This window comes from Jatropha curcas, chromosome 7 (genome assembly GCF_041381405.1).
Source record: "Jatropha curcas cultivar XTBG-Jc1 chromosome 7, XTBG_Jcur_1.0, whole genome shotgun sequence".
Taxonomy (NCBI): Eukaryota; Viridiplantae; Streptophyta; class Magnoliopsida; order Malpighiales; family Euphorbiaceae; genus Jatropha; species Jatropha curcas.
Window position 1 is genome coordinate 21,382,456 of NC_143157.1, and position 23,474 is coordinate 21,405,929.

General features: G+C 30.1%; 1 protein-coding gene across 1 annotated transcript; it reads left to right on the plus strand.

Annotated features, from left to right (window-relative positions):
• Positions 1-2,698: 2,698 nt before the first annotated feature.
• LOC149494946 (cytochrome P450 726A27-like) lies at positions 2,699-4,573 on the plus strand. The gene is made up of 2 exons (XM_089724157.1): positions 2,699-3,653; positions 3,768-4,573. Exons 1-2 carry the CDS (start codon positions 2,751-2,753, stop codon positions 4,374-4,376), a joined length of 1,512 nt encoding a protein of 503 aa, XP_089580283.1. The 5' UTR covers positions 2,699-2,750; the 3' UTR covers positions 4,377-4,573.
• Positions 4,574-23,474: the final 18,901 nt, after the last annotated feature.

Sequence of the window (23,474 nt, forward strand, 5' to 3'; positions counted from 1 at the left end):
TTATAAAATTTTCCACAATAATTGCAAATTACATCGTACATTATCTCACCTTTGAATTTTTTCGTGAAATGAATGGCGAATATGTCGAAACTTTGTCTTGCTCTTCCAACAATTTGTGCTCGTTGCTCTTGCTCTTGCTCTTCCTCTTCTTGTAATTGCTCATTAAATTCAGATTCTTGAGTTGGAATTTCCAAATTTTCATTTGGATATCCCTCAAAATTAAATTGGTTGGGAGTGAAATCATAGATGTCGTTTGTAGGGATAGATGAATATTGTGTTTCTCCAATCTTTTCATTGCCCTTACCCGAATTTGAGTTTCCTCCACTTGTCATTATATGATAATAAGATATAATTTGGAAAATTGAATAAAAAAAAATTAGAGAGAATAATAACTTAATAAGAGAGGTTGTAGAGTAGAGAAGAATAAATGAATAATATAGAGTAGAGTGTAGTATATTGTAGAGAGAGTAAGTAGAGAGAGTTGAGATTTTTTTTGTAATGAATTTGTAAATAAAATGAGGTATTTATAATAAATCCAAAAATTCATTTTTCCAAAAATATCCTTGAAACTAGCCGTTATGTAGCCGTTTATGGCTGTTGGGAGGGGTAATTAAGAGATTTCACAATAAAATTTAAAAAAAAAAAAAAAAAACTGGTCTGACAGTTTATAATGGCTAGAACCGCCGGTTCGTTGCCTTGCAAGTTGGAAGAATACATTGATATCAACATATAATTCTACCTTGAATTCATTCGTTCACACAGCCCATTCATCGGATACATTCTCAATCAAACTAAATTTCCGTGATATAATTAATTGTTCTATAACTACTTACTTGTTTATACCATAAATTATAATTTTTTCTAACAATTTTATTAAAGTTCCTAAAATTAACTTTCATAATTATTAGTTAGGTATTCTTATTTCAATTTCTACCTTATATTTATAATTAATGTTCATGAAATATAATTAACAATATTCAATTTAATTCACTTAAATACTCAATTAAATTCATTCATTAATTAGTTCGGGATTTATACAAAAATTGCGAATTGAGTCTTAAAGTGTACCGATTGAAAATCGAACTACGATTCCAGAATCCGCACCAAGAGGAGGTCATTCTGCCTCTTGAAGCCTCGCCGGATTCTCGCCGACCGGTCATCGGACCCCGCCGCTGCCGCTGTGCACGGTGGCCGGGAAGATCCAACAGCCCAGAAATGCCAACTCTTTACACCGATTTGTTCCGTTTCATGAGGTGGTCTCCGATTTCATGTCCGTTTAATGAGGGGGTTACCCTAGAAGCCAAAAATAGCCCTGAAAGTTTGCTAAGGAGGCTGTCGGCGATGGCTGTGTTGCTATTCTCCACCGGAAGCTCAGTTCGACGGAGGAGAAACGCTCGCAGGTCAACATGGAACCGTTCGCGCCCCCTCTCCATTCGCACGGTCGAAAATGGCGAGATTTCACCTGCGATCGAAGAAACGAAGCTGTTGAAGGAAAAGAGATTGACAACATGCAGCAGAAATAAGAATAGTTAAAGCTATTACAAAGTGAAAGCCAAGCTAAAAAAGTACTCTCTCATTTTTGGGTGATTTTTGTCTCAAAATATAAGTCAGTTTTGATTATTTTAAACAGTAATAAATGATGATTTTCTAATATTACCCTTGTTTACATTAGATACAATAAATACTTTCACAAGTAACTATTAGTTTTGAGATAAAGGATAATTTGATCAAATAACTCTTGATTTTGTTATAATTTAGGAGAATTAATTGCTTCATTAATCCTTGTGGAAAAACAACTTATATTTTGGGATAAGGAGAGTATTTTTCTCATCAACGCCTTTTTTAGCCAAAAAAATCTGCAAATGAGCTTTTGAACCTGTTAATATGAGTAAAACTGACATAGATTAGAGAGGATATAAGGGCATAAGTTTGGGTCTCTTAACATATATTGTTTTTTGTTTTTTAGAATCTTGACTGTATTTTCTTGTTTTATAGCTCAGAAATTGGAATGTTCCTATGTTCTATGCTATGCCTCACTTGTGGTTTATGTTACATTTTTGTTTGAGATACTTCTCTTTGTTGATGATGTAGTTTTCACTGATTTTTTCACTTATTATATTCGAGATGAGATTTATTTATCTAGACCGAGTCTATAGCTCACACATGAACTAAATCAATGAAAATAGAATTTTTATTGAAATAAAGGTATTTCTAACTATATACTAAAAAAAAGATAAAATAGAAACAATTTTTAAAAAATTTATATTTTCATTGGTTTAATACATAGACACGTTATAGATCCAATCTAGGCAATTATTTGCTATTCGAGATAGGTTTGAGTGGCCAATAGGTTCACGGCATAACTCCTGAACATGTTCAGTCTTTTCTAAAATTTAATAAGATTATTAAGTTTGCTGACTAAAAGAAAATTCTTCTGAAGCAAACTATAAGTATAACTTGATTATCCTAGCTACAATCATCATATATATTTTATAGTATATATTCTTTCTGTATGAATATTTTACAATATATTTAGTATTAAGGAATATATTATTATTGATATAAATTATTATATTAGAAAAATCAAATAAAATAATAAGGAAGTCAAAAACGAACAACAACAATGCTGTCTGTCTGTCTCTATCCAGACTACCCTATAAAATAAAATTGATACGCAGTTATGTTCTAACCCCTCACCATTAGCTCTTGCTCTATTCTGATCTTCTCCATAACCAAATAGCTTTTTCACTATGGAAGACCAAATCCTCTCATTTCAAGTTCTTTTCAGTTTCCTTCTTTTTCTTTTCGTCTTATTCAAAGTATCCAAGAAATTGTACAAACATGGTTCTAACCCTCCGCCCGGACCACTGAAATTACCTTTCTTAGGTAATATTCTCCAGCTCGCCGGAGATGTACCTCACCGCCGGTTAACAGCCTTGGCCAAAACTTACGGACCCGTAATGGGTATTAAACTCGGTCAGATTCCTTTCCTTGTCGTGTCCTCCCCGGAAACAGCTAAAGAAGTAATGAAAATACAAGATCCCGTTTTCGCAGAACGAGCGCCTCTCCTTGCAGGAGAAATAGTGCTTTATAACCGAAACGACATCATTTTTGGATTGTACGGAGATCAGTGGAGGCAAATGAGAAAAATTTGCACGTTGGAATTACTTAGCGCGAAACGAGTACAGTCCTTTCGATCAGTGAGAGAAGAAGAAGTCGCAGATTTAGTCAAATTTCTTGGTTCGAAAGAGGGAAGTCCTGTTAATCTTACTCATACTTTATTCGCTTTAGCAAATTCTATAATTGCAAGAAATACGGTTGGTCAGAAAAGCAAAAACCAAGAAGCATTGCTAAGACTTATTGATGATATAATTGAATTAACAGGAAGTGTTAGTATAGCTGATATATTTCCTTCCTTAAAATGGCTTCCTTCAGTCCAAAGGGATAGGTCTAGAATTAGGAAATTGCATTATGAAACAGATGAGATCCTTGAAGATATTTTACAAGAGCATAGAGCTAACAGGCAGGCAGCGGCTTCCAGGAATGGCGATCGGAGGGGAGCTGATAATCTTCTTGATGTTCTTTTGGATCTTCAAGAAACTGGAAATCTTGATGTTCCTTTAACTGATGTCGCTATCAAAGCAGCAATCATTGTTAGTGTATATTAGTATTTTCTAGTTACATTCTTTATTTATTTAAAAAAAAAAGGGTTTAAATAGGTTCCAATTGTGATTTCAAGCTCCAACTGATGATTATAATAATTGCAGGATATGTTTGGAGCTGGAAGCGACACATCCTCAAAAACCGTAGAATGGGCAATGGCTGAGTTGATGAGGAATCCAGAAATAATGAAGAAAGCACAAGAAGAATTGCGGAATTTCTTTGGTGAAAATGGAAAGGTTGACGAAGCAAAACTTCAAGAATTAAAATGGTTAAATTTAATTAATAAAGAAACATTGAGATTACATCCTGCAGCAGCTGTAGTTCCAAGGGTTTGTAGGGAAAGGACTAAGGTGAGTGGATATGACGTTTATCCTGGCACTCGGGTTTTCATTAACGCATGGGCAATCGGAAGAGATCCTAAAGTTTGGAGTGAAGCTGAGAAATTCAAACCGGAGAGATTTATTGATAGTGCAATTGATTATAGGGGTACCAATTTTGAACTAATTCCATTTGGAGCAGGAAAAAGAATATGCCCTGGAATGACTCTAGGTATGGCTAATCTGGAGATTTTCCTGGCAAACTTGCTATATCATTTTGACTGGAAATTTCCTAAAGGAGTAACTGCAGAAAATCTTGACATGAACGAAGTTTTTGGAGGAGCTGTCAAAAGAAAAGTAGACCTTGAATTGGTTCCCATTCCATTCCGTCCTTAATTTCAACATCTTATATTCTATCTGCAAAGTAAAGTTCACCTACTGATATATTGCATGCAGATAACTATAAGATAGGGGTGGGCTTTAAGAAGATAGGTTATAGTTTTCTTGGCTTTAGTTTTTATTTTCACATGTACCAAAAAACGCTGTTGTGGTGTGTAATAAATTGAATAATCTCAATCAAATAATGAAATAATGGAAAGAAAATTTGGTTATTGATAAAAATAATGCTTTTCAAAAAAAATATTTTCCAATCTAATATTATTTCAAAACTATTTAAAAATCTAATTATTTTACTATTGAGAGAGATTGTTGCACTAAAACTATCAACAATAGAAAAAGTAACTCATACTGACAACCAATCAGTAAACAATAATTATATAAATAAAGAATTTTATTTTTTTTTTTTATTTGAAACTACCAATCCAATTGGTGATCTTAATACAAAATAAAAATTTTAAATTTTTAAATTGTCTTTTCACTAAAACACACAATTCATTTGATAGTTTCAGTAAAAATATAAGATGTAACTACTAGTAAGCAAAATGTACATAAGGAAATAGTGTGTTGTTAAGAGTTCACCAAGTTAACTAATGGTTCCAATAAAAAAAATATTTGTTTACTCAAAAAATATTCGTACCCCATAGTTGCAATAAAACCACCAAACAAATTGTGTGTTTTAATAAAAAGACAAATTGACAATTTAAAATTTTTCATTTTGCATTGAAACCACCAATTAGATTGGTGGTCTCAATACAAAATAAAAATTATCACTTATTCATATAATTGTTTTCTGTTGACTGCTTGTCAGTATGAATTACTATTTTTTATTGCACTGAAAGCACCATTTGAGTTGGTAGTTTTAATGTAATATTCTCTCTCCATGGGAGGAGAAATAATAGATTGGGAAATAATTGTTTGAAGAGCATTATTTTTGTTAAAAGTGTAAGAAAATTTCCGTCAATGACATTAAAAAAATAATTTATTTAAAATGAAAAGAAATTTCCTATTCAACAAAATATGTAGTAATATCCTAACTTTGAGCCACATCAGCAAGGACAGCACTCTAATATTGTGCCAAATCAGCATCTATGCTTGAAAAGTCATATTTTATATATTTTCTTCTAAAAGCAAAACGAAATAAATGAAAATTATCAAATAATGACTAATGACATTAAGATAAATTAATAAAAAAATAAACTTGAATGGATTAAGTTAAGATACACTTAAATTGATTCATGATAAAGCAAGAAGGGGCAGCCACGAGCCTCAAAACTAGAATATCATGTTCTTTCTTGGTTCAAAATTTGTATGCTTTAATGCTTGTACTGTCATGGATCTCGTATTTTCATGAGTTGAGATGCCAAGACAGTATAATGAAAAAGCAAGCATAACCTTCAATTTCGCCTCGAATTTTTCGAATAGTTGCAATTTTACTCTAAATAGATCTTCATATCTTGGGTACTTTGAACTTATAAATTTAATTGCAATTACACTCTAATTTGCTTTTAATGTGTAATTGCACGCTAAAAGTGAATTACAACACACTAAACTAAGGTCATACTCTAAAGATAAACTAATTGTCAATTTTTGGCAATCATACTCTAAAGATAAACTAAGGTCAGATTTTTTTATTAAAATAAAGTAAAAAAATGGATTCCATGCCCAAGTATTTAAACAATACATAATAAAATCAAATCCAAGTATTTATACAATAAATAATAAAATTAAGACAATATTTTATTATAAAATTGAACCAATTTTAAGATGCAAAAATAATGAATTGGGTATTAATTCAAATTAGAGTGTAAGTTTGCAACTAGTTGATAAATTAGGGTGTCCAGGGTACAAAACCAATTTAGAGTGAAATTACAACCACTCAAAAAGTTCAGGGTGAAATTGAAGATTATGTCAATATGAATATGATCAAACTTTAATTTTGAGGTTCACATTTGTACTCTAAATCGCAATTTCATCCCTAAACTTATCAACTAGTTACAATTATACTCTAATTTAAATTAATATTCAAGTCATTATTTTTGCATTTTAAAATTGATTCTAGTTACAATTACACTCTAATTTAAATTACTATCCAACTCATTATTTTTGCATTTTAAAATTGGTTCAATTTTAAAATCAAATATTCAATCTTGATTTCATTTATTTATCATATGAATACTTGAGTTTGATTTTATTATTTATCGTTTAAATAATCGGTTATGGAGTTCATTCTTTTACATTATTTTAATCAAAATTTCAATCTTAATTTACTTTTAGGGTGCAATTGTAACAAATTGGCAAGTTCAGGGTATTGTAATTCACTTTTAGGATGTAAATGCACTCTAAAAATAAATTAGAGTGTAATTGCAACTAAGATAATAAGTTTAGGGTGCACAGGGTATCAATGTCGATTTAAAGTCTCAACCAGAAATTACGCGGAATAAAAATTGAAAGAGACCATGAAAATGTTGAAATTACAACTATAAATTATTAAAAATATAACAATTACATGCAAATTTGTAATAAATTTATCAACGGATGGCTGAAATGAAGCACCAAAAACATATAAATTAATCAAGATTAACCAATATCATATATTCAAATCATCAGTTAATCAAGAATTATAACTGATTATATTTTTCTAACAATATATATAGTTTATCTTAATAGCTGATTGTTTGAATTTTTTTTTTTTTAAGTCAATACCTTGTAATAACTTGAAAATGAAAATAAATTTAAAATAATATTAATATAACATTTGGGATTTTAAGTAAGAGTGGCAAATTTCTAATTTTCATGTTTAATTTCCTTTGAGTACTAAAGTGAAATAGACATTGACCCAATAATCAAAAGACAGCATGAAATAGTTGAAAGTTTTTACTGTCACGACCCAATTTCAGGCTGTAATGTAACCGACGCGAGGGTTGAACCATACAAACCTAGCATATATAACCACGTGAATGTGTTTTAATTTAATAGCTTGTCTTTTTCTTTTGTTGATTTTAATAGCTTTGATTTTTCTTTTTCATTTATTTTTCATCTATAACCACCCGCATTTTTTTGACAAAAAAAAAAAATTTTTGAAAAAGTTAGATTATGATGTTTCACTGAATTTTTTTTCATTAAAATTAAATTCTTGAGCGTAGGTACGTCGATTGGAATTGGAATCAAACTATAACGTACATGAATCAAAACCCAACCCGAAATGTTGGTATAAACTTTTGAATTGGAACTAATAATTCAAGGGTCGATTAAGGTTCATGTGAATGTTAAAATTTGAACCTGAACAGATATGGAACTGACTGTTAACAGGAGGTTTCGGTCCAACTTAAACTAAAAATTTTCTATTTTTATTTTCAAAACTATAATCACGTGGTCTATTCTATATACCTCTAGCATATTCTTTACTGCATGACGCTTAAAATTTTTTTTAAAAGACACTTTACATAAAAAATACACTTTACGTAAAAGTTAAAATCTAACAAAGTAAAATGGTAAAAAAACAGTGATATTTTTAGTATATAATTACACTATTTAATACAAATAGGAGTTAACGTTTTTTCCCTTTTAATTTTTTTATTTAGTTCAAAATTATATCATTTGAAGCATTTTTCAAAATTTTCTAACAATTTATTTAACTAATAATATTTAGACAAAATAAAATGACTATCTAAAAGTTATTTAAATAAAGTTTATTTCTTATATGAGTATCAACATTCTAAAAGTAATTTAAAATAAAATTTATCAATATTTTAAAATTCACATTAGTCTGTTCGAAAGAAAGATGTAATCTTAAAAACTTTTTTTTTGAAAAAAAAATTATATATCAAAAATTGTAATTGGAACCGTCGGTTCATCATAATCGCACTAGAACTGAAACGAATCGAAACTGACAGTTCAAAGGTTCATATAGGTTTAACATTTTAAAATTTTTAAACCATCGATTCTGTGAATTAAAACTGGCAGTTTAAATGAACCGGGCATACCTACTTGAGTGTATAGAATTGAAATGAATCGGAACTGACAATTCAATGGCTGACTTAGGTTTAACATTTTAAAAATTTTGAATCGCCGATTCTATGAATCAAAACTGGCGGTTTAATGAACTAGACATCTCTACCTGAGTGTATAGCTCTCATCTCTAATTTCTTTGTGTACATAGAAAAAAATACTCTTTAAAAAGTAGCTTCCTGTTGAACATAAGATATTTTAAGTTGTTACTTTTTTTTTTTTTTTGAAAACTTTTATTATCATCAAATATGATAATAATTTAACTTTTTTATAACACCTTCCTAGGATTCTATTTGACAGTGATTTTCGCAAGTGTATGAAATTGCAATAAATAATATATAATGAGTAGAGTATCGTTCCCTCAATGATTGTATATCAAGTACCAAAATTATATTAACCTACTATTATTTAAACGACAATTTAGGGAAATTATTTTAAGAAATTAAATTCAATAAATAAAAGATATTAAAAAGAAATCAAGCAAAACAATTTTGATTAAAAGAAATCAATGATTAAAAACTAATAGGGATTTTGACTTCACTTAATTTTATCCAATTTATTTTATTAGTTCATTAATCAATTTTAATTGTTCAAGTAGGGGAAACAACCCTAAAATCACTAACAAGCTCTACCGATGTATTGTTAGCTATTTTAACTCGGTCAAATTACCTATCTTCCAATAGTGCAATCAAATATGAATTAAATCATTAAGTTTTATGGTTTGTTTATGAATTCATAACCTAAGGTTGTTAACTTATGAAAACCCCCAATGAGTTAAACCATATAGCTTCCGCATCAAGTTATTATTCTCATGTAATTTATTACCTTTTTCATATCAAACACTCTTCTCCCGATAGTGATTTATGAAATAAATCCATCCAGGGGACAAACTCTGCTTGGAAGCATTAAGTTCAATAATAAATTATACTTTGAACAAAGAAAAACAAATCTAATATTATAAATTAAAAAAGAAATTAAGCTACATCAAATTCTTAGTATGAGAGTTTAGTTCGACATAGTAATTAAATAAAACTCAATTAAACTTGATAATAATTCCATAATCAATGTGAATAATGAAAAATAAAAACAAGATTAAGAGTTTAGAGATAAAAATTAGTCAAATAACGTGGACTGCTTCCTTGAATTTTGACACAAATCTTGATCACTTGAAGTCTTAGAGAGAGAAAAATAATAGAATAAAGGAATATAGAACCGGAGATATCTCTACAATGAATTGATTCTCTCTTTATATAGACTTCCTCGGAGGAAAATCCGACTTTGTATAGGAAATAGAGTCTTCATCAAGTAAGAAACCATTTGAAAATAGGAAATTGTTTAGGTTTTTAATTTCTTTTCAATTAGGACTCTCGTATGCGCCTAAATAGGATTAGAATTTGATTTGCACGTTAGGAAATCATCAAATGTGGGCCCATGCAAGTAGTAGGGACTGGCTGGCATTCTCAACCCAAAATAAAACTTGATTTTCAGCACGGGCGTGCTGTGCGGCACCGTCTGGGGCACATTTAGAGAGGAATCTGTGGCACGTGCGTGCCACATAGCACGGCTAGGGCGTGCTAGGCTCTGAGTCTCCATGATGGAATGCAGCACGGGCCGTGCTTAAGTAAGCACGCCTTTGGATTGATGTCCTCTTGCGACATGGGAGTGCCAGATAGCACGGCTAGGGCATGCTAGGGCCTGAGTTTCCATGTTGATTTTCCTTGATTCCAACACGGGCGTGCTGAGTTGCACGGCTAGAGCACGCTAGAGCCTAAGAGTTCTGCTTTATTTTGCTCTTTTCTGTGCCAAAATCCTACAAATTTCCTTAAGATCAAGCAAATTATGTTTCAAGGAAGTTTTGAACAAAAATATAAATAAAACTAAATAAAAGCTAAATAAAGTAATTAAAACTACTAAAAATCCTAATAAAAACTATATTAAAAATATTATAAAAATAACACTTATACAAATTTCTCAAACTTAAACCATTGCTTGTCCTCAAGCAACAAACTAAAAACTAAAAACTAAAACACAAGCTAAACAAACTAACAAAGCTAGTTTAAAATGGTTGGGGATAATTATTCACAATTTCAAAAGTATCAAAAGTCATTAACATGAGAATAAATCAAGTGCTTCTTATGCTAATTATATTCCAGCAAAAATTCAATTTTCAATAAAACACATTCCTTGATTTAAACTTGAGTTAATAAGATTTTCAACACCAATAATTATTCAACCTATGACAAATAGAATATGAATTTTTATTTTCGAAACTTTTGAATTCAAAACAAATCAAAAATCAGAAATTTTTACTGTGTGGGCTGCAAATATGATACGGTCTCGATTCGAGCCCAAATTTGCGAGTTAGACTCAGGCCCAAATATATTATCGAAAATTTTGATTTGAGAACACTTAAATTTTTTGAGGAATAATATAGAACTCCAGCTACTAATCTATTATAAATATATGTATATGTGTGTGACTACTATATAAATAAAATATCTTAAAATCAAATATCATGATTATTATGATTATTATTGAACAAATCAAGGACATGTTCTAGAATCTAACAAAATAATTAATATATATATATATATATCAAACTGAACCCGGAAACGAACTTGATTCTTCGAAAACCAGTAAAGAATCCATAAACCAATCGAAAATAGAGTCAAATCATTGAATCAGACCAAACCGGTTCAAATTGAACCCTAATGATATAGAAACCGACCTACCTCTTTCTTCTCTTTTTCTTCCCCTACCTTGCGCCAGCGCCATTCGCCTCCTCTCATCCCTCTTTTTGGCCATCGCTTGATGGAAACGAGACGGCGACAGGCCCCCTTTGTGATGGTGACTCTGGTTTCCGCCTCCCCTCTTGATGATCGGACCTCTAGAAGCACGAACGGGAGATTTTCTTTCCTTTCTTCTTCGACAGTTTCAATCTCCGGCGATATCAGGTGACTCCGACGACGTGGAGCTGCAAGGTGTGTCTCGATTGACTCAGCTTCTCCACGCAAACGTTTTCCATCAAAGAATCAACGGAAATGGTGGAGGGAACGGAAGCCATCATGAGCGGCGACCTAGAGAGGGCTGTGGCGGTCGATCCGGCCAAACAAGCCACTACCTCCTCAAAACGAAACTATATTCAACTTCCACAAACGATTTTGAGCATTTTGGTGTGCGAATTGCAAAATTCTGGGTTGCTTGGGATTTTCCGGCCACTGTGCACGGCGGCAGCGGGGATTCTCCGGCGAGACACCAAGAGACAGAATCTTCCTCTCCTCGCGTGGATCCTGGAATCATCACACGAATTTTGATCGGTACGCCCTAAGACCTATCTCCCGATTTGTGTTATAAACTCCGAATTTAAAACTATCAATTGATTAAATTGAATTCGAATAAATAATGAATGAAATATAATCTTTGCTAGGAATTAGTTAACTGGTATAATGTAGTTACAAATTAATTTTGAACATTGTCAAATAAACTACATGAATTATTATTATAATTAGGTGATTTGAGGAGGAAGATAAATGAGAATTAGTTAATTAGTTGATTAGATGATCATTAGTCTAAAACTAGTTGGTTGTGCATAAGAAAAGTAAGACGAGTTTTAATGGGTTAACGGTTAGATGTGAAATTTTGATAAATGAAGGTTTGGGGGGCCTAACCACTTTCGATATTGACTTAAAATTCGAATTTAAATAGGTAGTAGTTATAATTAGTTATTGTTAAAGTAAGTTTTTACAGCTTAACAAATTAGTTACCCTAAAGCTATTAATTTAGTTAACTTATGATTTATTAAATAATTTTATATTAGAACTGGTGAAGATTAAGGAAGATGGGTACTTAAACTTTGATTGATTAGCCGACGGATGGATTATATAAGTTGAGTAAATAAGTAGATGAATAAATAATGGTTATGGTGGACGGTGTTATTTGTTTTGAATTTGCCCGAAGGATGGGCTTTGAAAACGTACTATTGAATTGTGGTTTAGACAAATTTTAGGGAAGGTACTGCCGAAATTTTGATAGAACCTAGGCTAGTCTTAATTAATAATATAATTAATAGGTTTTAATTAGATTAATTCTTTATCTCTACTTATATTATTATTATCATTATTTTTCATTTATTTATTTAATTATTTATCTATTTTCATCGTTATTGTTTATTATTGTTATTATTTATTTTATTATTGTTGTTTATTATTAATACTATTTATTTATTTATTTGCATTTGAATATGGATGTCTAATTGTGCATTGCATTATGATGTTTAATTGATTAGTTGTGATGTGACAATGTTTTGCCATTTTTGTGTGGAGTTGGAATGAAATGGGTTACCATGGGTTTATGAGGGCGGTCTACGAGACCGTTGGACATATGGGAGATCGACGCCCTCGTGTGCACCTGATATGAAATGGATAATATGGATAAACCACAGGATGGCCTCCTATTGGTATGGAAAAGAAAAGAGAGAATGGAAAAACAATGAGAGGGTTGGTCAAGTGAGGATTAGACCTGTTGGCCGGATATGGGGGATCGGCTCCCTGGTGCACACGTTATGAGAGGGTGGGTCATGTGTGAGGGTGGCTCATTGGGTGTTTAGGTGACGCCACAGACCAATTTCCACGTAAGGTGGTTATGTGAAGATGATAAAAATTGTGAGTGCTATTGATATGCCATTTGTGTGACTGGCTGCGTGAGCATATAACTAGTCGGATGACTAGATTGATATGTTTACACATTTGTGTGAATGCGTGTGTTGTGCAATAATTATTATTCCTTAGAAAACTCACATGTCTTGTTTGACTTTTCAGGAAGTAATTTTCTCTTTAATTTGATTTAAGCTCGGTTTTATTCGCGGCAAGGCTAGAAATAAATTTTCCTAGTTCAATAATTACTTTGCTAAGTAACCATGTGTGTAAAAATCCATGTATATCTAATAGTTAGTGACTCCGCAGTTGTAGAATTTATGTACTTTAGTCGTGTATTAATATAGATGAAATAATTGTGAGAGCTCATATTATAAATGTTATGTATTGTAAATTGAATTTGATCTGTGACATGTTTAAGATGTTAAATTTGGCCTAGGTATAAAATAATTATGAGATTTATTTTGCATAGTAATATGGGTTGAATGTTTGAAATTTATATTGAAAAGGTGAAATTTTAGTGATTTAGGCTTACTACAGGCCTCGGGGGCCTTAAGCTTACCTGGACCCTAGTGCCGATCCGGCCCATGAAAACAGGTAGTGACACTACAAAATAAAAAAATATTTAATTTCTTATTTTAATAATTACCTTGATGTATGAGATAGTCCTATATACCAAAAGCAAAGTTGCACAGACATGAGACATGAGATACGGGAACGTAGGAAATATGATAATAAATGAACAATAATTTATAATAAATAATAGATATAAAATAAAAAAAAACTTAATTTCTTATTTCAATATAATTAGGTAAATTTTTAAATTATTATCACGATTGAAAATTCTATATTTATCTATATCTATATAAAAACAAGGTAGTTTGTGTTATAGAGAAACCAAGTGTAAGTCTCTATTTATCTATATCTATATAAAAATAGGGTAGTTTGTGTTATAGAGAAACAATTGTAAGTCTCTGAAATTGCCAAATGAGAAGATGACAACAATTATTTAGCACAGTTGTGAGAAGATGAATTATTTTATATTTTCTAAAGGTTCAATCAATTATTAAAATTAAAAAACCAAAAATAGGAATAGTAGGACCAACAATTAATTTGGCAGGTAAGTTTTACAAATTTGATTGATGTGCAAGCACATTTGTCCAAGTTTGATTTTTTTAATTTTCTAAAAATCAAATTAATTTTTTTTATATCCAAAAAAAATAAGTAACATAAGTAGGACATCCATACGCTTAGAACATACTACAGTAAATAAGTATAATACATTAATATTTTAAATAAATAAATAATCATTTATAATAAATCATAAACATAAAATAAAAAAATAATTAATTTCTTATTTCAATATAATTAGTTAAATTCTTAAATTTATTTCACTATTGAAAAATATATTGATAGTGTGTGTGCATTTTTTATGCATGTCATACTAGAGGTGTCAAAATAAGTCATAATACGAGAACACGATTTGCCTAACACGCGAAATAAATGTGTTAGAGTTGAGGTTAAACGGGTTCGAGTCATAAATGAGTCACACATTTATAACACGAATATAAACGTATTGTGCCAGGGGTTAGGCGAGTGTCCCATTTATTTAAGAGTAAAGAGATAATTTTAGTATTAGATATAAATACTCTAATGAAAACCTATTTAAATTTTATTATTGTATTGCTTTTTATTTTAGTTATGAATCTTGAAGAATGTATGCATTTTATATATGAAAATTTATTTTAAAATACAATTGGAGTTAAATAAGTTAAAATTTAAAAATATTATAAGCATGTTAAGTGGGTTGTACACAAGTCAACGCAACCCACTTAACATGTTTATGATATTAAGTGAGTTATACATATTGTATATGGGTCAACATGACCATTTAATATATTTATGATATTAGGCCAAATTGCGAAGTGTAAGGAGTTAGTATAATTGTAAGAAGATAAGTTGTTTTTAAATTTTTAGATAATGTCATATAGGAGGAAAAAAGAAAAGAAAACTAAACTATTATTAATAAGCAAAAACTATTTTATTTGAAAATAAGAAAAGAATATAAGGGAAAAGAATTCTGATAATTTTGTCTTTGAATTAGAATCGGGCGACGATTCCATGATCAGCGCGGAGAGAAGAGAATTCTGTCTCCCGGCGCCTCACCGGAGTGTCGCCGGCAGGTCACTGGACCGCCGCCGCAGTCGCCGTTCACGGTGGCCGGAAAGTCGTGGCCGCTCAGAACCGAACGCTCTCCAAGCCATCTGGCTCGATTCTTCCCCAAGAGTCTGTTTTTGGCATTCGTTTTGAGAGATCGATTTTCTAGGTGGCCGAAATGAGCCCGACAGTCACCCCTTTCACCGCCGCTCATGCGGTTTCTTCCTACATGCTACATCACCGGATTTGTTTGAAGGAAAGTGATCGCATGGAGGAATGGAGTCGTCTGAGACTCTCCTTAAAGTCTCTCGTCGCCGGAATCACTAGACTTCGCCGGAAAATCGAAGAGATATATGAGATTGTGAGGCTGAACAGATAAATTTTAATGGGATAATTCTCGTAGTTCTGAAAGCTACAAAAAATAGTCGGATTATATTGACCATGAAACGGATTCAAACTTAACACGAAAAGAAGTGAGGCTTAAAATTACTATAACAAGAGGTTTATATTTTTTTTTGCAATCTTTTTTTTTTCTTTATAGAGAATACATAGCAGAGAATATTCCGATTGAGGAAAACAGACCATTCGGCAGAGAGATTCTGAAATTGCAGAGCCTTGGTTCGATCAAGTCGCGGAAAGTACCATAGATGGTCTAAATGCGAGGAATGGAAGCGATTGACACAAGAGCTCCTCTAAGTGTTCAAGGACACCACCTCTTAAAAAGAGGTTAATCCTAAGATACCATTAACATTTATAAATTAGGACCTTCTGGGTGACTCAATTTATTTTGATTATTTTAGTTAGGTTCCGAAATTTTTTCTCCATTTACTGAATAATAATAAAAATATTAATAGTAACGATATTTGATTTTTGGATAATTAATTTATATATATACATAATAGATTAATTGCTGGAGTTTCATATTATTTCTTGAAAATTTAACTGTTCTTAATTCAAAATTTTCGACAATATATTTGAGCTTAGGCCCAATTAGCAAAACTTGGGCTCAAATTAAGATTGTTCACTATTTACGGTGTAACATCCCTTCCCGGTCCACCCGTAAACCCGAATAAACCGAGTCGAGACGCTACAAACTGGTTGACTGTATGGCCTGACATGCTGAAATCATGATGTATATTGAATATAATAGCATGCTGATGTTGTATACAAAAATAATGTAATTTATATTTACAAAACATGATACTAGTGTCAAAATAAAATGGGCCCAACTGAGTGCCCTGTACATGCCATAAAAAGGGTAGACAAAGATACATATTAAAATGAGTAGCTACCCTGAAGACTGAGTCTTCTACAGATGAACTGCAGCAGTTGTAAGCCGACTCTCTATGGTCCAATCTCAAAACCTGCGAGTTAAACAGGTAACTCGCTGAGCAAATAAAGCTCAGTGGATATCTCAACAGATAAAGAAACAATTAAACACATACATGTATAGAAAGAACCATGTAAACACATATGGCACATATAAGCACACACATCATGATACTTTCATGATACCTTAATTATCTTTTGTACTGGTTGTAATAATGTGTGATTCATGGAATGTTATGTCAAGATATCTGTATGGCTCCATAAGGTTATAGTGAAACCGAAGTGATAAGAAAAACTGTATGAAACTGGATGAATACTGTATGCTTGGCTGCTATGGCCCATATATAATCATATCCACTCAACGGCCTGTAGCCGAAGTATCAAACTGTATGAGGTGCAGATCTGCTATCCTATGTCGCGACATAGCCTTATCTACATGGTTTCTACCTAACCTCAAGGAGCATAATGTGGGTATGTCAATAATATAACACAACATCATATTAATAGTTCATAACTTCATAATTCATAATGTATATTTGATTTCACATCATTTGCATGCTTGAATGTTGTTTTGATACATGTTCTAATGTTGTATTTTGGTATTAAAATGATTGGAGGCATATAAGTGAAACAAAGGAATACAATTGCATTGAAAAAGAAGTCCAAAAGTGCATGAAAACACAAGTCGTGAGCGCGCCTTGCAAGGTCGCGAGCGCGTAAAGCACCAGATGAGAGACAGTGAGTTATCGGGCACAAGTCGCGAGCACGTACTTGAAAGTCGCGAGCGCGAGAAGTGCCAAATGAGAGACAGTGAGTTCCCAGGCCAAATTCGCGAGCGCGCGATGAAGGTCGCTATCGCTTACAGGCCAAGGGCCAAGTACGCGAGCGCGTACTTCAAAGTCGCGAGCGCGAGAAGTGCCAAATGAAAGTCAGAGAGTTTGCGAGCACAAGTCGCGAGCGCGAGATGTGCCAAATAAGAGTCAGAGAGTTTCAGGCGAAAGTCGCGAGTGCGCATTTGAAAATCGCGAGCGCGAGAAGGCAACGCGAGCTCGTCATGCGATTCGCGCGCGCGCTTCGCGTTTTCCACCCTGCACAGTCTGTACTCTTTTGGTCATATCTCTCAATATACAACTCTGATTTGGATGATTCAAAAACCCATGTAAAGCTAACACATAGAGGAACAAATAACGCTTCTATGACACTTCCTAATTCCATCATTAAATGGGATCAAAATCAAGATGAAGTTACTGGTAAAATTTCCAGCAAAACCTGTTTCAACATAAACTCAATATTCACTTCATTTATTCAATACCTCCCCTGTTCTCCCCTATTTCTCACCATTACCAGTCCTCCCACTCAACATGAAGCAATATTGTCTCATTAGCAACACACCACACAAATTCTCATGCAAAGAAAATGGTAAATGAAAAGAGATATCAAACCTTTGCTCCAAAAAGCTTGAGCTCTTCTTTAACTTCTTTTTTCTACACTCTTAGAACTCCCTTCACCTATAATTAAGAATTCTTATGAATTCTAACATAATAGCACCAAATGATTCAATTATGAACTTCAAGAAGGTTTACTTACTTGGATAAAAGAGAAGTTGAAGTTAAGGCTTAACTACCATTAAAATTGAAAGGAAGGTGGAAGAAGAAAGGAAGAAGATGAAGATAAACATGAAAATGGGAGAGTGAAATGGGTATGTACGGGTAGGCTCTAAAATATCCATGACTTTGTGTGTAAAAGTTCTAAATGGTACCTCAATTGTAAATAGGCTACAACTTAATACCCAAGCTTGATCTTTTAAAGCAAATCAATCCTCACCCATATGCTTTGATCTTTTTCTCTCACTCAAGTAAGTCCACTTATAAACTCATTCTACCCCAACCGGGTTTGGTTCAACTCGACTCAACTCGACTACTCAACTCTATGCTAAGACTCAACTCGGTAGGATGTCACATACGGCCCATACCGTCAAAAATTTAGATTTTTGATTTAATAAAACTTCTATAGTTTTGAAAATGAAATTACGGGGTGTTTCACAAATATAAAAATTGGAATTTATAAATGAATTTCATAACTATTATTATTATTATTATTATTATTATTATTATTATTATTATTATTATTATTATTATTATTATTATTATTATTATTATTATTATTATTATTATCGTCATCGTCATCTATAGTTTTGTCTTATTAGTTATTAGTTATTGTATTATTTTTCTCTGCTTACCTGATGTATTTTGATCAGGTTTTAACTCAATATATTTATATTAGATCTAGGTGTATATGGGGAGCATATTAATCCAAACTCTACGTTCTTAGAGAATTTGTCAAACAAAGATTAAAAACAAAAATTTCTCATTCTTATGTAATTGAAAGTTTCGTTTTAGGTTATTTTGAATGATATTGGATAAAAGAATTGTTTTAGTTCATTCATCGAAAATCCTACTATATCATCAGAAGTCAAGCTTGCTTTGGATTTCAGTTTCACAATGTTTTTGAATCTTTATAGTGTAATTTGCGTTATAGTTTTTATAAAATAATAATAATAATATATATAAAGAAAATTATTTTAGCATTTTGATAAGATTAAATCATTTTAATTTTTTTAATTTTAACAATATTTCTTCAAAATATAAAATTGTACTAATACCAAAAAATATATATTAATACAAAAAAAAAAATGAAATTGTAATGTAAGAAAACAAATTCTTTTTGAAAGATAATGTAAGAAAACATATTTTTTGGTATTACTAAGGGTGTCCTCCCACCTACCGTTTAACGACGATTCAATCTTAAAATCGTCATAGTAAAATTTAATACGTTTCAACCACTAGATCAAGTTATCTTGAATGATGTAAGAGAACGTATTAAAACATGCTTATATGGTTTTTTCCTAATTGTTACATGCCTTAAATTTTTCTGCAATCAACGATAAATTAAGTTTTAAAACTGGATACTAATGAAAAATATATTTTGCTACTAAGAAATGGAACAACGATATTACAAAACGACATGAAACACAACCTTGAGCGTGGATTTCAAAAGATTCTTTGTATAACTTCGTCACTTTGTGACCGTGGATTTTTTTTTTTATTGTTACCAATATAAAATTCCATGTAACAAATCACATCATTATCCTCCCGATTTATGTTCTCTATTACTTTTAATTTTTATACTTTTCTATTTGTTGGTTCTTTTTCAATATCTATTTTTCTATTTGATTTAATAAAACTTTTATAGTTTTGAAAATGAAATTATGGGGTGTTTCACAAATATAAAAATTGAAATTTATAAATGAATTTCATAACTATTATTATTATTATTATTATTATTATTATTATGATCATCATCATCATCGTCATCTATAGTTTTGTTTTATTAGTTATTAGTTACTGTATTATTTTTCTCTGCTTACCTGATGTATTTTGATCAGGTTTTAACTCAATATATTTATATTAGATTTAGGTGTATATGGGGAGCATATTAATCCAAACTCTACGTTCTTAGAGAATTTGTCAAACAAAGATTAAAAACAAAAATTTCTCATTCTTATGTAATTGAAAGTTTCGTTTTAGGTTATTTTGAATGATATTGGATAAAAGAATTGTTTTAGTTCATTCATCGAAAATCCTACTATATCATCAGAAGTCAAGCTTGCTTTGGATTTCAGTTTCACAATGTTTTTGAATCTTTATAGTGTAATTTGCGTTATAGTTTTTATAAAATAATAATAATAATATATATAAAGAAAATTTTGGATTTTTTTTTATTGTTACCAATATAAAATTCCATGTAACAAATCACATCATTATCCTCCCGATTTATGTTCTCTATTACTTTTAATTTTTATACTTTTCTATTTGTTTGGTTCTTTTTCAATATCTATTTTTCATATTTTTGCTATTTGATAGGCTCAACAATTAATTCTTTTGACTTTTTTCTTTTATTTATCATGTTGAAATGGAACTATATATAAATTTGTCTTATTTTCATTATGGTTGTCATTTTTATTTATACATATTTTTATTAAAGTAAATTAAATATATAATATCGAATAATATTTATTGCAATTGCAATATCTATAAATTATATGTTTGAAATAAAAGAAGCTTAAAAATAAAATTCAGATTTTTTTAATAGTTTTACTCCACTTGAACCATGCCCCACCTTGCTCGGACCCACTTATACAAGAAAAATACTCCATATTGATTCAACACACAAATGAAAAAACAAATGCATATGAAGAAAGACGCACCATATTCATTTATGTATAATACGAAAAAAGCAAATGTTACATTTATGAAATTGCACGACATAAATGAGATGAGAGAAACCAAAATTTTAATATTAGTAACAAAAACCTAACATAAAGTTTACTTATTACTCCTATTAAATTTAACTCATTTTGTTATTAAATAAAGCATAACAAATAAAATTAAATGAAAGTGCAAGGTAGAAAGTTAATATAATTAAATAAAACTAACTCCTTAAAAGTTCTTTTATTATTAAAGCTCAATATCCATATAAACTCAAGAAAATATTAAAATTAAATATTATTAATATTCATGCATAATAACTAAAATAATATTTGAAAAATATAAAATGCACTTTAAAAACTAAAAAAATAATAATCTACTAAATCTTACCATCCATAAAACTTCAAAGAGTATTAAAATTAATTCCAGAAGGAGTATCTTATAGATATTAACTTTTTTGGCAGGTCGAATTCGGATATTACAAAATGTAACGTGATCAAGTATATTTGATATAGTTTGTCAATTGGTCTTGAACTCGAGATCTTTTACTGCACATATAGTGCGAAGACCAATTAGACTAAACTTAATTAGCTGAGATTGAGGTTTTAAATAATTATCAGTGTATAATCAAAAGTATCTGTACTCTAATATTTTTTACATTATAAATACTTTTGATACATTGACATTGTTACATTTTATTATAGCTCATTAGACATCGAGTTAGTAGTAATTTTCAATAAAAAATTATTAATTATTATAAATACACTAATTAGCAGCCTCCTTTACTTCCAATAAGAGATAATAAATTTTAAAGAATGCAATAAAATTTTAGTCTCCAAAGTCTATACTATATATAAATGTAGGAATATGAGGGGGGAATAATGGGATTTCTGATAGCGTTTTTAATGAAATTTGAAATATTCTAAAATAACCTTAGTCATAGTCAATTAAAAAATTTTATCTTAAAAAATATTTAGAATATTTAAATTCAATATTTGATTGTCATTTTAAATATTTTGCTTGAGAGAGATAAGCATAAGAAAAAAGATATTATAAATTACGTTTTAAAAAACATATATAAAATTTGATTGTAATTTAAAATATTTTGATTATGACTATTTTTTTTTTTATAATTTGATGATTCTTTTTTGTAAATTTATTTTTTAAACATACATATACACATACTATTTTTAACTTTTTTTTCACAATTTGATAATTCACATGATTAAGCTTTTAAAAATTTTTAAAAGTAAGAAATATAAAAAAAAATTGACCTAAGTAAAATAAATATATAAATTATTTTTACTTTTTTACGAATTAAAAACCTTGAGAAAGAAACCCATTATTTTGAAACGAAATACTGGTAGCAACTAGCATTTATATACAAACCCATTATTTTTTACGAAATATTAAAAACTTTGACATTTGAAACTACGTTGTTTGAATTTTTTTTTTTTGAATTTTAAATATACAAATTTGTCAATAAAAAAAAAAAAAGCTAAGAAAGTTTTAAACCTTGACTTGGATAAAGTTTGTTTTAAAATATTCTATTAATCTAACTTAATAATAGTATCTCAGACTCGCAGTTCAATTATAACTTAATAACTTAATAACTTAATAACACTTACAATTCAATTATAAGGGTACTACAAGAGCGAACGTGTAACATATTCCTCAATTTTGCTAGTAACAACTTAGAAATATATTATCAATTAATCGAAGCTAGCAAATGACTATTTTTTTGTTGAATAAAAACCAGGGAGTGACTTAAATATGTGGGAGTGAAGAAATAATGAAGATTTTTAATTTTTTTTATTTTTCTATATTCTTTTTTAACAATTTGATTAGATGTATTTTTTTTAAAGTAATTTTTGATAGATATATTTAGATAATTAAGCCATTGAAAATTTTTAAATTTCTTTAAATTTATATAATATCTATCATCAATATCTATATAATATATCAAAGCAGAGAAATATGTCTTAAATAATAGCCAATTGTAAGTCTCTCAAATTGCAAAGTGTAAGGAGATCAGTTGTTTAGAATAATTATAAAAAGATAAGTTGTAATGGCAATAATTGTAAGAAGATAAATTGTTTTATATTTTCAGATAATGTCATATAGGAGGAATAAAAAAGGAATAAGCAATAAGCAAAAACTATTTTATTTGGAAATAAGAAAGGAATATGAGGGAAAAGAATTCCGATAATTTTCTCTTGAAATTATAAGGAAAATAAAAAAACTAAAAACATAAATTTGAAGAGCAAAATTAATTTTATTTTCTTTTATATCCAAAAAAATAAGTAACATAAGTTTTTTCCAAAAAAAAAATTTAGTTCCTTCTTATTTTTTTCTTAAATTTAGTTTCAAAAAATGTCAGTTTAACAAATTGGCCAGGCCCAATTATTTTTTTTTTTTTGTTTCCTATTCAAGAATTGATTAATCCAATAAACTCTCTCTCTCGTTTAGAGTTATGCTTTAAAGAAAATTGATCATTGGAAGAATTGGCTTCTAATCCCAATTCTTTACTATCTGCGATTTTTTCTTCTATTAATTTTATTTTTCTTTTATATCCAAAAAAAAAAAAATTTTTTCCGAAAAAAAATTTAGTTCATTCTTATTTTTTCGATCGTTCATTAACAAGAAAAAAGACACAAAAATAAATTTAAGAAAATACATCA

Coding starts and splice junctions, on each gene's coding strand:
- LOC149494946 (XM_089724157.1), top strand. CDS start 2,751: ATGGAAGACCAAATCCTCTCATTTCAAGTTCTTTTCAGTTTCCTTCTT. Junction 3,654..3,767: donor CTATCAAAGCAGCAATCATT/GTTAGTGTATAT, acceptor TAATAATTGCAG/GATATGTTTGGAGCTGGAAG.